General features: G+C 40.5%; 2 protein-coding genes across 4 annotated transcripts; both read left to right on the forward strand.

Annotated features, from left to right (window-relative positions):
• Positions 1-2040: 2040 nt before the first annotated feature.
• LOC307089827 (uncharacterized protein) lies at positions 2041-6078 on the forward strand. The gene is made up of 2 exons (XM_079756261.1): positions 2041-2099; positions 2561-6078. The coding sequence occupies exon 2, from the start codon at positions 2568-2570 to the stop codon at positions 3684-3686; it is 1119 nt and encodes a 372-aa protein (XP_079612387.1). The 5' UTR covers positions 2041-2099; positions 2561-2567; the 3' UTR covers positions 3687-6078.
• A 1147-nt stretch (positions 6079-7225) lies between these two features.
• Positions 7226-10494, forward strand: LOC307089289 (uncharacterized protein). Of its 3 annotated transcripts, none has more exons than XM_079755495.1 (3): positions 7226-7444; positions 7917-8040; positions 8510-10494. In XM_079755495.1, the coding sequence occupies exon 3, from the start codon at positions 8517-8519 to the stop codon at positions 9528-9530; it is 1014 nt and encodes a 337-aa protein (XP_079611621.1). In that variant the 5' UTR covers positions 7226-7444; positions 7917-8040; positions 8510-8516; the 3' UTR covers positions 9531-10494. The 3 variants fall into 3 exon arrangements, with proteins under 3 accessions (XP_079611621.1, XP_079611622.1, XP_079611620.1); XM_079755496.1 differs by having other exon boundaries at positions 7966-8040; XM_079755494.1 differs by lacking the exon at positions 7226-7444 and having other exon boundaries at positions 7458-8040.
• Positions 10495-13144: the final 2650 nt, after the last annotated feature.

Raw genomic sequence — 13144 nt, forward strand, 5'->3', positions numbered from 1 at the left:
ATATATATATATATATATATATATATATATATATATATATATATATATATATATATATATTATTTTTTTATAGCAGTAAATATCTTCTGAAATCAATTTGTGTAGCACCTTAGCAGATTACAAAGTGCTTGACAGAATAGAACAAAACCAGAATAAAGTACAGAATAAATGATAAATAATACAGGGAGGAGTGATGTTAGTGCTCAAGAACCACCGGGACACCAGTGGGATCCTTCACTGGAGTACTGAACCTTTGAAACGTTGGTTCCACTAAACAAACGCAATCGGTTCAGGCTCCATAAAGGCACACGTTTTTGCCTTTTCTTTACCAGGTTGTCAGACAATATGTGAACAATATTGAAACAATTCAAACATAGGGAAACCGAAAACTCCAAGGGAAATTTCAGGGAAGCACACAAAAAACACATTGTTATATCCAGTAATATGTTGATCCAGATGTGGTTAATCAATCTTTAAATGAGTGATTCAGAGAGACAGGGTAAATGCTTTGGTATATGTCTTCAAGTAGCACTTGTGTGTGTGTGTGTGTGTGTGTGTGTGTGTGTGTGTGTGTGTGTGTGTGTGTGTGTGTGTGTGTGTGTGTGTGTGTGTGTGTGTATTTTATGCTTATGAATCAGTGTTTCTTATTTTCTCTGTACATTTGCTAGGAAGTACATTCATTATGTTCATGGATACATTTATCTTCTGTATCCCTTCGTTGGAAGTTTAAACGCTCTCTGCATTAAATGAGAATGTTAGAAATAAATACAAAAACACGGTTTGCGATAACGAGTTAAAGGTACTTCCTTATTATTGTCATTATTATTCCACTGCGAGTGAGGATGGGCGCTACCATTATATTTCCGTGGGGGGATTATTGGTGAATACTTTAAACATGCAGAATGACAGTGAGGGCTAGATTTCTTTTAATAATTTTTTTTTTACTGTCCTGTATTTTGTTTGGAATTTCTTTGATTGTTCTGCATTGTTTTTTTATTCATACATATCTTTTTATGTGTCTGTGTCTGTGTGTGTGTGTGTGTGTGTGTGTGTGTGTGTGTGTGTGTGTCTGGGGCAGGATCTTAGGGTTGAAGAGTTCAAAAATAGAAAACGTTGTATTCTAACAATTTTTTGGTGAGACCCGAAAGATTATTGGTTATAACTAACAAACAAAACCGCAGATCACTGAGCAAAGGTTAAGTATAATAAAATGCAAATTTCTTGCTACGTATTTGCTTAATCAATATCAAAATATTGCATTTTCCACTGAGAATAAAATAAATGTCAGCTATCTTGTTTGTTTTCACTGACAGACAGAAACATGTGACGTCAACGCAGGCCTATAGAAAAGAAGAGGGCAAACAGTTGTTGCAAAGCGACTACATTTTCCGCTGTCGACCCACACAGCTACACTACATTTAGGTGTGAGACTGGGTTATCTCATCACAGACAGACAGGCAGGGCCGTTGCAGATATCCCGGAATATCGATCCCTGTTCCCATTCACACATGACCTAATGCAGGAAATCTTCTGGAACTTTGCACAGTAAGACTGCATGTGTGAAAGGCACTTTAGCATTGTGGTCACAAAAATTAACGCAGTAAAAAAATAATAATTCATTGTTGGAGCTTCTTACATTTTGGTGTGTGCTCCGGATTGTTGGCTGGTGCGCCTAAGCTTTTGAAGTTTGGATAACAAATGCTAACAAGTAAAATAGTGATTGTCTAAGTCCTGAATGACATTGGGTATCAATTGTTACACACACCAACTAACCAAACCAGTCAGAACACACTTCTGGGTGTGTCGGCAACAAACATTGTATGACAACCGTTGGTCCCAAAGAGAATGTGGGCAAAATCCCAATCATGCCACCTTTGTTGCCACACGACATAACAAATAAATTGTACCGTTCTAAAACATGTTCTAACATGAGTACCCCTCCTTCCCGCCCCAAACAATGAATCAAACAACAAAGTTGTTCCTGTTCTGTGAAACCAAAAGCTAAGCAAGGTTGTATTTAAAACCACAGCAGATCAGGACTGCAAGCTCAGACGACGGCAGAAAGGATTCCACACCAATACTGAACCGAAGCCTAACAGGTAGGCAGCTCACACCTCAAAACTAACGAGACATGGCTTCTGATTTAATATTTTGCAAACTAAGAAATATGGAAAGATTTTGTATTTATAATCAACTATGTATTAGGGTCAAAAAGTATCTTTTGTTTTGCTTTTTTTTTTAAATGATCAAGCTAAGTAAGTAAAAATCACACAGAGTTTATTACCAATAGCAGGAGAGGGTTTGTGTGGGTATTGGCAGGTGACAGTGATAGCTCTATTTGACTATTGTCGTTGCTGGATTTGCAGCGCATTGAATTGGAACTGTTAAAAGACTCTTAAAGGAACATTATGACCAAGCATCATCAAATATTTAATAATGCATGGTAAAATAAGATTGAATACACAATTTATATCATTATGGTTTTTAAAGAGGCAATAGACCATATTTCAGCAACTTTTCTTTAAATGACTAAATGTGTCTTGTGTTGTGTTTTTTCAAGGTTGACCATGTTGAAAAGTCATCTTATGGGCTCTTTAGTCCTCCTTCTTTTAATCCTTCCTACTGAATCAACTAATGGAATTCTCAATTCAATCAACGACCTGAAGAAAATCCCATTCGGCCAATCGGTGCCCAAGCACAGCCTTGTGCTGCTACACTGGTTTGCCAACACCATAGAATTTGACAACAACGACGCAATAGAGCTGACCTTTGAACCAAACAATGGAGACTATGGCACTCATCACTATGGAAACTATGAGAGAGTCCTGGATCCACTGCCACCAGGCCAGCAATACTATACCCTCGGCAACATCAACCCTAGGAGCAACAATAACGGAAACTCTTTGCCCTTTTATGTCGCGGGTGACCGAAACCATCTGTTGGGGAGTAAGGAACTGAACAGGGCCCGCATCATATTCTCGCTCTTGGGCCAGGACACCATCGACCAGGTGTTCATCACACAGCACTACGAGGCCAATCAGAATCGGGGGACTGGGTACGACCCAGGGCACACCTACCAGATCACCATCAACCTCTTGAGGGAGCTCAGAGTCTTCTCCTTGGACCAAAGAGAACAGTCCGAGCTGTTAGAGATCGGAGGCAACTTCGGTAGCGCCATTGACAACGACGAAGTTTCGTCTATAAGGAACAAGTTTGGCCAGCTGGCGTGTGTCGGACTGCTGTTGTTCATCGTGATCAACGAGAAGAATTTGCCATGCAGACCCAACAGAGCTCGAGAACGGAAGCGTCGTCCAAAACGTAACGTTGGAGAACCAAAGCTTCCTCCCAAACAAAATGTTGGAGTACCGAAGCTTCCTCCCAAAGAAAACATTGGAGAACCGAAGCTTCCTCCCAAACAAAACGTTGGAGAACAGAGTCTTCCTCTGAATCCTTACGTTCGAGTACCGCAGAGTCCTCCAAAACGTAACGTTCAAGCCAGCGCCACTCCGCACATATCTGTGAATATTCCAGAAAACGACTTCAACGTCAGGCGACCTAATCAGGACTGGGATGATGATCAATGTTGCTATAAATGTTGGTGTGTGTTCAGGATTTGCGCAGTAATAGTAGGATTAATAATAGCAATAATCACAACACTAATAATAATATACAAGTCCCTAACTTAATTTATAGAGCACCTTTCGAAAACAGATTACAAAGTGCTTGCCAGAATAGAATGAAACCAGAATAGGAGAATAGAATAGGTGAAACCCTAACCATAAGTACAGAATAAATAAGACACCAAATACATGAAATCATAGAACTAAATATAAACGTTTGGAGATGTACAGGGGTGCTAGACCAAGCCTAGCTTTAAAGGTGATGACAGTAGAGGTGAGAGCTGGCACCAATGGGAAGGCCAAGGTTCACTGGAGTGGAGTTCCACGCCATACCCTTCACGGTAGAGTGATGTCGGTGCTCTACAACAATCTCCTCACACAAAATTGCAAAAAGTCGGCTTTTCAGGGGTCTAGTTTTAATGTGGTTCACCATGCTCACAACGTTATCCAACACACTGGCCAGCTCCGTTGGCAAAGTTTCGGCAACAAGTGCCTCGCGATGTAAAAAGCAATGTGTGACTACAACATTAGGGTTCTTCTCTCGAACTCTGCTCACGAAGCCTTTGATGCACCCGACCATGGCTGCAGCTCCGTCAGTGCACACACTTACACAACTCAACCACTGAAGTCCTCCTTGTTCAAGGTACTCTGATGTGACCCAAAAGATATCATCTTCTGTAGTTTTATCGGGCATTGCTTTGCAAAAAAGGAAATTCTCGCGGATAGTCTCTCCATCCACAAAGCGCACCTTGGCCATTAGTTGCGCATGGCCACTAGGGTTGCATTTAGTGATTCGTTTCCGCGATTCAGTTCGCCAAGAGGAGTCGCGAATCGTTCGTTCGTTCGTTCAGTCGAGTTTCCGGTAGCGGTTAATCGAATCATGGAATGAACGGCTCAGACTCAGCGCCTCCCTCGTTCTCATTCTCATGTGGGGTTTAGTTGATTATTGGATGTTTAACATATCAGCAAGATAATAGACTCGATTTAGCAATGATGGTGGGGGTCCCCCGGGTGTTTTAGGCTCTCATAAACAGAACCCTGTGCAGCCCAAGACTAAATCTAGCTGCCAAAATTAACATTGCCTTCAAAACGAGAGCTGGTTAATTGTGAAAAATGCATTAAACTGTAATCAGAAAAAGCGGTTATATGCTATAGACCCTGTAGTATCGGTGGTGTAAAGGCTGGGACGAATTTCAAATGATAAATATGTACACTTAATGTTGAAAGTATACCGTCGCGATTCCCATTGAAACGAATGACTAGTCTTCACAACGAGAACTGGTAGGGTGTAAAAAATGAATTAAACTGTAATCAGACAACGCGGTTATATGCTATCGTAATGACCTCGCCGGTGACATAACGATGTCCAGTCATGAGTACTTGAAGGAACTTTAATGTAACAAACCAGGTCACTGAAACCCGTAACCAACGGCAAATCCCACACTAACAACAACCGGTTACCCGGGCAACCCCCCAACCCGATCCCTTCAACGTGCAAGCCCCCACCCTCCTGTTCTCCCAAGGCCCTCCCCCAGCTGACCTGATGATTCGCCCCCACACTGATTGACAAGAAGAACATTCCAATGCATGCACATAGAACAACTGGCATAACGGAACGAAATACAATGCAACACATAACACACAAACTCTTTAAATGTCCCAGGGTCGCTACACTATAGACCCTAGAGTTTCTGGTATTAAGGCCGGGACGAATTTCAAATGATAAATATGTACACTTTATGTTAAAAGTATACTGTCGCGATTCCCATTGAAACGAATTGCGCGGTAGTCTTCACAACGAGAGCTGGTAGGTTGTGAAAAATGTGGTATAAAGGCTGGGACGAATTTTGAATTATAAATATGTGTAACAAGTGTTGTATGTTGTGTTATAGATTCCGCCCCAATTCATTTATTGGTTTAGTTTTACTGTATTACCCGTTGTGGTGTTTGTGTTTTTATTTTGAAAAGTCTTGGAAGTTCGCGCTGTGTCTCTAACGCCGGTTGACGCAACGTCCGGTTGTCTGATGTCAACCGGATAATTGGTGAGTCGCGCTCCTCGTGGCTCCTGTGTCATATGTTGATATTATTCTGTTTAATTGTATATATTGCCGCCATACTGTCATTGAAATGTGTTTTATACGATGGATGACAATGTACATTGTGAGGGTGGGGGGTAGTGTCGGCTGATGTGTGGGATGCCCGTTGATATATCTCATCCGACCACGTTGTGTTCAGGTTTCCACAAGTGAATCTGACGGCGGTTGCGCCCCCTACTGTTTCTGTGTGACACAGGTGGGTCACTGTATGTACATTTCCCATTAGAGTTTTCTTTGTATGTTTTATTTCTGTGTTTTTTATTGATTTTGTAAACGTTTATATTATAAATGCGTCCGGTGGTCTGATGTCAACCGGATAATTGGTTTCCACAAGTGAATCTGACGGCGGTTGTGCCCCCTACTGCCCCCTAATAAAAGTGCTCGTGTGGAGATCAACCCTGTGTCCTACTTCTCCGTCGTCACATAATGGAGGCTGCTTGAATGAGGCCGGTTACATATGTACAATGTATTCTTTAATTACGTCCATGCAACAGATGGCCAATGTGAATTATAGATAATTCGCTCACTAAGCCCATTTGTTTTTTCCCCTTTAAACCGGTTGATTTCTATCTCTCATTGACTAAAATTCAACAAGAGCGTCCTATACTCAGGAGTGGGTTATTTTCTTTTCAAATATTTATCCTTGTTTGCGTTGCGTTACTCGCGTGTACATCAATCACTTCATCTGTAATTTATTGTTTGCATATCTGTCAATCAATTACGCTGCCTACCGCCACCAACAGGCATATGGGAGTATTTACGTTGCATACCACCAACAGCGCGACCACGCACACTCGGCTCAGACTGGCTTACACGGAGTAGACCAATATATATATTTTCTAACCAATGAAGTGAATTCGCATCATTTTTCACGGCATACCTGTCCATCTCTCACGGCACAGCAGTGTGCCGCGGCACAGTGGTTGAAAAACACTGCTCTACAAGAACCAGCGGGACACCAGTGGGATCCTTCACTGGAGTACTGGGCCACACCGGGGAACCTTTGAAACATGGTTTCCACTAAACAAACGCCATCGGGTCAGGCTCCACAAAGACATACGTTTTTGCCTTTGCTTTACCAGGCAATATGTGAACAATATCTAAAACAATTTGAAACTTATGTTTTAAGCACACACTGTAAATCGTTATCTGTTAATGTATTGATCCAGATGTGTTTACTCAATCTTTAAATTAGAACGATTAAGACAGACAGGGTCAATTTTTTGCACTTCACAATTCAAGTACTACTGTGTGTGTGTCGGTGTGTGTGTGTGTGTGTGTGTGTGTGTGTGTGTGTGTGTGTGTGTGTGTGTGTGTGTGTGTGTGTGTGTGTGTGTGTGTGCGCGCACGTGGGGGTTTTTATGTTTATCAATTATCAATTGTCACACACACCAACCAACCAAACCAGTCAGAACACACTTCTGGGTTTGTTGACAGCAAACATTGTGCGACAACCATTGGTTCCAAAGAGAATGTGGAGACTTCCAAAATTCCGATCATGCCACCTTTTATGCCACACGACATACAACTTCAATTGTACCGCTTTGAAACAGATTCTAACATGAGTTACCCGCCCCAAACGAGATCGAAGGACTTTGATCTCGAGTTTAATTTACGGGGAAATAGAAAGTTAAGCAGGGTTGTATTTAAAACCACAGCCGGTCAGGACTGCGAGCTCAGGCGACGGCAGAAAGGATTCCACACCAATACTGAACCGTAGCCTAACAGGTAAGCAGCTCACACCTCCAAACAAACAAGACATTGATTTTATTTTAATGTTTTTTAAATTAGGAACTATATAGGCAGATTTTGTATTTATAATCCACTACGCGTCAGGGTCACAATGTTTGGTTTGTTATTGTATATATTTTTATTCTCAAATTAAGTAAGTTGTAACCACAACAGGTTTTATTACTAATAGCAGGACGGGTTTGTGTGGGTGTATCAGCTGATAGTGATTGCTCTATTTGACTTGATGCTGGATTTGTAAATCATTGATTTGGAACTCTTAAAAGACAGAGGTTTCCTGTTATGGAAAAATAATGCAAATCCTTGGAATATTATGACCAATCAGAATCTAGAATTGAACAATGCATGGTATACTAAGATGAATATACAATTTATAGAATTATGTGTTTTGTGTTGTGTTCTTCCTGGCTTCTCATGAGATGCCGCCCCCCCCGCCCCCTCACTACTCAAGAGTTTCCTTTACGGTGAAACAGGAAGTGAAACAGGGTTATATTTTACAGCATAACAGATCAGGACCGCGAGCTCACGCAACGGTAGAAACGATTCCACACCAAAACTGAGCAGAAGCCTAACAGGTAAGCGGCTCACACCTCAAAACTAATGATATGTTTATTTTATTTGAATGTTTTGCAAATTAAGAAATATGGACAGGTTATGTATTTATTATCAACTTTGTATTTGGTTCACAACGTGTGTTTTGTTATGCTACATTTTTTTGAAGGATCAAATTTTGTATGTTATAACCACAACAGGCATTATTACCAATAGCAGAACAGGGGTTTGTGTGGGTGTATCAGTTGACAGTGATAGCTCTATTTAACTGAATGTTTTGCAGCGCATTGATTTGGAACTGTTAAAAGACAGAGGTGTCCACTTATTGGAAAATAATGCACACCCTTGGACCATTATGACCAATCAGGATAAAGTATTTAACAATGCATGGTATACTAAAATTGAATAAACAATGTATAATCTTCAGAGAAGATTTATGTAAAAACATGCAATTTTCTTTTAATAAGTAAACATATTTTGTGTTTTTTCAAGGTCGAACATGCCAGAAAGTTATCTCATGGGCTTTTTAGTCCTCCTTCTATCAATCCTTCCTACTGAATCAATCGGAATTCTCAAGTCAATCAACGACCTGAAGAAAATCCCATTCGGCCAATCGGTGCCCCAGCACAGCCTTGTGCTGCTCCACTGGTTTGCCAACACCATAGAATTTGACAACAACTACGCAATACAGCTGACCTTTGAACCAAGCAATGGAGACTATGGCACTCATCACTATGGAAACTATGAGAGAGTCCTGAATCGTGTGCCATCCGGCCAGCAGTACTACACCCTCGGCAACATCAACCCCAGGATCAACAATAACGCAATCTCTTTGCCCTCTTATGTCGCGGGTAACCTAAACCATCTTTTGGGGAGTGAGGAACTGAACAGGGCCCGCATCATATTCTCGCTCTTGGGCCAGGACACCATCGACCAGGTGTTCATCACACAGCACTACGAGACCAATCAAGATCGGGGGACTGAGTACGACCGAGTGCACACCTACCAGATCACCATCAACCTCTTGAGGGAGCTCAGAGTCTTCTCCTTGGACCGAAGAGAACAGTTTGAGCTGTCATGGATCAGAGACAACATCGGAAGCGGCATCAATGACCAGCAATTTTTGTTTGTAAGAAACACGTGGGGCCAGCTGGCGTGTGTCGGACTGCTGTTGTTCATCGTGATCAACGAGAGAAATTTGCCTTGCAGACCCAAGAGAGCTCGAGAACTGAAGGTTCCTCCCAAACAAAACGTTAGACAACCGAAGCTTCCTCTGAAACCTAACAATCGAGTACTGTCGAGTCCTCCGAAACTTAACGTTCGCGCAAGCGTTACTCCGCACATATCTGTGAATATCCCAGAGAACGACTTCAACCTCAGCCGACCAAACCAAGACTGGAACATTGTTCAATGTTGCTATAAATGTTGGTGTGCGTTCAAGATATGTGGACTAATAGTAGGAATAGTTATAGCAATAAGCATAATAATAATAATATGCAAGTACCTACCTTAATTTATAGAGCACCTTTCGAAAGTAGATTACAAAGTGCTTGACATAATAGAAAGAAACCAGAATAAGAGAATAGAATAGGTGAAACCCTTACCCTAAGTGCAGAATAACAGGCTCCACAAAGACATACGTTTTTGCCTTTGCTTTCCCAGGCAATATATGAACAATATTGAATATTGAAACGTATGTTTTAAGCACACACTGTAAACCGTTATCTCTGGTAATGTATTGATCCAGATGTGTTTAATCAATCTTCAAATTAGAACGATTAAGACGGACAGGGAAAAAATTTTTGCACTTCACAATTCAAGTACTACTGTGTGTGTGTGTCGTGTGCGTGTGCGCACGTGTGTGTGTTTTTTATGCTTAAAAATGGGTGCTTTAAACTTTTTTTATTTTCTCTGTACATTTGCTAGGAAGTACACTCATGTGCCTGGATAAATGTATCTTAATCTGTATTTCTTCGTTGGTAGGTTAAATGCTCTCTGCATTAAATAAGATGATTATATGAGACATGTTTGAATTAAATACAAAAATACTGTTTTCAATAGCGAGTTATGGTACTTCCTTATTATTATTATTATTATTATTATTATTATTATTATTCTTCTGCTCTGCAAGTGAGGGCAGGCGCTACCATTACATGTTTGTATGGGTGTTCCCATAGGGAATGTTACATTTGTGAATACTTTAAATATGCAGAAATACAGTGAGGGCTCTGAACTTGATTATTATGGAAGCATGATTCTCATACATTTATGTTCAATGCTTTACAGTTAAGCTTAAAGATCTCTGTAATGTTTTTTCTTAAGTCCGTAGGCTTACTTGACAAATGTGTAAGCATTTTTGGATCTTAGGATCTTAGAGTTCAAGAGGTCATCAATAGGAAACGTTGTATTCTAACAATTTTCTAAATTCAACCATTCAGAAAGAATCTTGGTTATAACTACCAAACTAAACCGCATGTATAGGCTAATCACTGAACGAAGGTTATGGTGATAAAATGCACATTTTTTGCTACAAATATTAAAACCCATTTAATGCTTAATTAATATGAAAATATTGCATTTTTCACGGAGAAGAAAAGAAATGTCAGTCATCTTGTTGTTTTCACAGACGGACAGAAACATGTGACGTGGACGCACGCATATAGAAAAGAACAGGTCAGAAAACGTAGGCATCGCATTTTGCGAGCAGTTATTGAAAAACTACTACGTATTCCGAGAAGTATTAAGACCTGAATGACATTGGATACCAATTATCACACACACCAACCAACCAAACAAGTCAGAACACACTTCTGGGTGTGTTGACAACAAACATTGTACGATGTGTGGGCAGACTTCCAAAATTCCAATCATGCCACCTTTTATGCCACACGACATACAACTTCAATTGTACCGCTTTAAAACAGGTTCTAACATGAGTTCCCTGCCCCAAACAAGAGATCGAAGGCCTTGTCACGAATCAAGAGTTTCATTTACGGGGAAATAGAAAGCTAAGAAAGTTTGTATTTAAAACCACAGCCGATCAGGACTGCGAGCTCAGACGACGGCAGAAAGGATTCCACACCAATACTGAACCGTAGCCTAACAGGTATGCAGCTCACACCTCAAAACTAACGAGACATTGATTTTAATTTAATGTTTTTTAAATTCAGAACTATATGGTCAGATTTTCTATTTATAATCCACTAAGTATCAGGGTCACATTGTTTGATTTGTTATTGTATATATTTTTATTCTCAAATTAAGTAAGTTATAACCACAACGGGTTTTATTACTAATAGCAGGACGGGTTTGTGGGAGTATCAGCTGATAGTGATTGCTCTATTTGACTATTGATGCTGGATTTGTAAATCATTGATTTGGAGCTGTTAAAAGACAGAGGTTTCCTGTTATGGAAAAATAATGCACATCCTTGGAACATTATGACCAATCAGAATCTAGAATTCAATGCATGGAGCCCAAGCAAAGCATTGCGCTGCTCCACTTTTTTGCCAACACCATAGAAATAGACAACGACTTGATAGAGCTGACCTTTGACCTAAACAATGGAGACTATGGCACTCATCACTATGGAAACTATGAGAGAGTCCTCGATCGTGTGCCACCTGTCCAGCAGTACTACACCCTCGGCAACTCAATGATCAACAATGACGGGATCTCTTTGCCCTCTTACGTCACCGGTGACCAAAACCATCTGTTGGGGAGTGAGGAACTGAACAGGGCCCGCATCATTTTCTCGCTCTCGTCCCAGAACACCATCGGCCAGGTGTACATCACACAGCACTGCCAGGCCAATCAGGGTCAGGGGACTGGGTACGACCCAGGGCACACCTACCAGATCACCATCAACCTCTGGAGGGAGCCCAAAGTCTTCTCCTTGGACCGAAGACAACAGTTTGAGCTGTTAGAGGTCAGAGGCCTCTTCGGGAGCAGCATCGGCAATTACAAACTTTCCTTGATAAGAATCAGGTGGGGCCAGCTGGCTTGTATCGGACTGCTAATTGAATGGGACAATGTAATTAGAGGAACAGACAGGGAGGAAAAACCCTTGAAAAAACTATCAAGAAATTTAGCATCAAAATCAAGCACAAACCCAATAAAAATCAAAACCCTTGGATGAACTCAAATATAATTCAATTAATGCAGGAAAGAGACAATGTCTTAAAAAACGCACTTAAAAGCAAAAAAGTAAAGCAAAAGCAGATTTATTTTCGACCATATTAGAACATTTTAATGGTAATCCTAAATTAATATTGAATTACCTTAAAAAAACTTACAGGACAACATCCTAAAGAAAGAAAAATGTTTGAGCTTAAAATTGATGGGAAGCCCACAAATAACCCTGTTGAAGTGGCAAATGCTTTTAATCAATATTTTATTGACTCTGTGGCTGCTATTGCACAAATATTTCTCCCAGTCTCCTTGAATATCAGCCAGATCAACACAACAGAGCCAGCTTTTAACCTGCAAAATGTTACGGAAACAGAGGTAACTCAAATAATTAAATCCATAAAAACATCTCGAGCAACAGATGTACATGGAATGGATACATCCATGTTGAAGGAGCTTGGAAAAACACTGGCCTACCCACTTAACAAACTAATCAACCAATCTTTAACACAGGGAACATGGTCCAAGTGCTTGGAAGTCTGCTGCGGTTATCCCTACTTTTAAAAATGGTGACCCCCTCAGTGTAAATAATTACTAACCAATAAGCATATTGTCAACCATCTCTAAGGTTGCAGAAAAACTGGTTGCACAGCAAATTTCTGATTACTTGAACACATCCTCTTTTTCACTGTATCCAATGCAATTTGGTTTTAGAGCTAATTATTTGACCGAAACAGCAAATTTAGACTCTGATGGACAGAGGTCGTTTTTGCCTTTTCTTTACCAGGGTGGCAGAGAATATATGAACACTATCGAAACAATTGAAACGTAGGGAAACCAAAAACTCCAAGGGAAGTTCCAGGGAAGCACACAAAAAAAACAGTTATATCCGGTAATATGTTGATCCAGATGTGGTTAATCCATCTTTAAATGAAAATGATTCAGAGAGACAGGGTAAATGTTTTTGTAAATTTCTTCAAGTAGTAGTGTGTGTGTGTG

Source organism: Pollachius pollachius, assembly GCF_949987615.1.
Source record: "Pollachius pollachius genome assembly, chromosome: 18".
Taxonomy (NCBI): domain Eukaryota; kingdom Metazoa; phylum Chordata; class Actinopteri; order Gadiformes; family Gadidae; genus Pollachius; species Pollachius pollachius.